General features: G+C 54.2%; 1 protein-coding gene across 1 annotated transcript; it reads left to right on the forward strand.

Annotated features, from left to right (window-relative positions):
* Positions 1-65: 65 nt before the first annotated feature.
* On the forward strand, positions 66-1,347 carry PTSG_08805 (uncharacterized protein; the record flags this gene model as incomplete). The annotated part of the gene is made up of 5 exons (XM_004990131.1): positions 66-135; positions 440-493; positions 641-717; positions 926-1,004; positions 1,241-1,347. 5 exons carry the CDS (start codon positions 66-68, stop codon positions 1,345-1,347), a joined length of 387 nt encoding a protein of 128 aa, XP_004990188.1.
* Positions 1,348-1,703: the final 356 nt, after the last annotated feature.

The raw sequence follows: 1,703 nt of genomic DNA on the forward strand, positions 1-1,703 counted from the left end.
CACACACCACACTCAGCAGAACACACCACGCTCGAGCCCACACACCTCCCACGCAACCACACGCCATGCAGGACTTTGTTGAGGCTTTGGACGTGGTGGCAGAGGCTCTCCAGAAGGATGACCAGCAGCACCCAGGTGTGTACGTGTGTGTGTGAATGTGAATGTGAATGTGAATGCGTGTGTGTGAATGCGTGTGTGTGTGAATGTGTGTGCGTGCGTGAATGTGAATGTGTGTGTGGATGTATGTGTGTGAAGTGTGTGTGTGAATGTGAATGTGAACATTGTGCGTGTGTGTGCCCTCGTTGGTTCTGCCATCTCAGCTGACTTGCTGCTGTCGGTTTCTTTTGGGGTGTTTCTCCCCTTCCACGACTCCCATGACATCCATGGCTTGCTGTCGTGACTGCCTTGCTCATGACCATATTCTGTCCAACGTTCACAGCAAACTCGAGCAAAGCCGTTCCTCCGCTGGACCCGACATTCGGCACACTTCTTCGTGAGTACAAAAAGGGCGTGTGAATGTATGGGTGTGTATGTGCGTGTGTGAGGGCGTGTGTCTGCATTTTTCCAGTCGCTTTGATGTGGTGCTCGGTGAGCCCCACCTCACAGGTACATTTGTGTTTATGGTTTTCCGCATTGACAGAGAGCATTGCAAACGCAGCGGCACATGACCTCCGCAAGTTGTTTGTTGCCACCATGAAGCCGCCAGTGAACCAAGACGTGAGAGAGCTGAACAGCGATTGTAGTTTTGTGTTTGTGCATGTGCATGTGTGCATGTGTGTGCGCGTGTGCGCGTGTGCATGTGTGTGCATGTGCATGTGTGCATGTGTGCATGTGTGTTTGTGCATGTGCATGTGCATGTGTGTGCGCGTGTGCGCGTGTGTGCGTGTGTCACATTCATCTTAATGCGTTTGTTGTGTTTGCTCAGGACGTCAAGGCCATTTGCGCGGAGTGCAAGAACACCAGCGTCATGCTTGTTGCACACTGCACCAATGCCCTCACACAGAGTGCAAGAACACCAGCGTCATGCTTGTTGCACACTGCACCAATGCCCTCACACATGGTGTGTTTGTGTGTGCGATGCGAGTTTGTAGCGTGATGTTGTTGGTGATGCGATGCCGACACGCATGCTAACCTGACTTCTTTTGGTTGCGTTGTGTGTGTGTGTGTGTGTGTGAATGTGTGTGTGTGTGTGTGTGTGTGAATGTGTGTGCATGTGTGTGTGTGTGTGCATGTGTGTCAGGCACGGCGCTGCACGACGCCATGCTGCCGCTGGTGGAGGCGTACCTCAACACAACGCGTGCATGGGTCCGCGCACTCATCCAGAACAACAGCATCGGCACAGCGTGAGTCTACCACCTGTGCGCACGTGTGTGTGTGTGTGTGTGTGTGTGTGTGTGTGTGTGTGTGTGTGTGTGTGTGTGTGCGCGCCAAGTCATGCCCATGCGACTCCCCCACGAGCATCTCACATCTGCCTGCTTGTATGTGTGTGTGTGTGTGCATGTGTGCATGTGGTGTGTGTCAATTCCAGGGCGTCGCAGCAGCTGAGTGGGCCGCGTGGAGGCCGCCGTCAAGCAGCTTGCCGCAGCGCCACCGAGTGCGTAGCGCTGAGGGCCGGCCCTCTCTGTGTGATGTGTGGTTGTGTGTGTGATGTGTGGTTGTGTGTGTGCGTGTGTGTGTGTGTGCGTACGTAGATGTGAGCGACC

The sequence above is a fragment of the Salpingoeca rosetta genome (assembly GCF_000188695.1).
Source record: "Salpingoeca rosetta unplaced genomic scaffold supercont1.25, whole genome shotgun sequence".
Lineage (NCBI taxonomy): Eukaryota > Choanoflagellata > Craspedida > Salpingoecidae > Salpingoeca > Salpingoeca rosetta.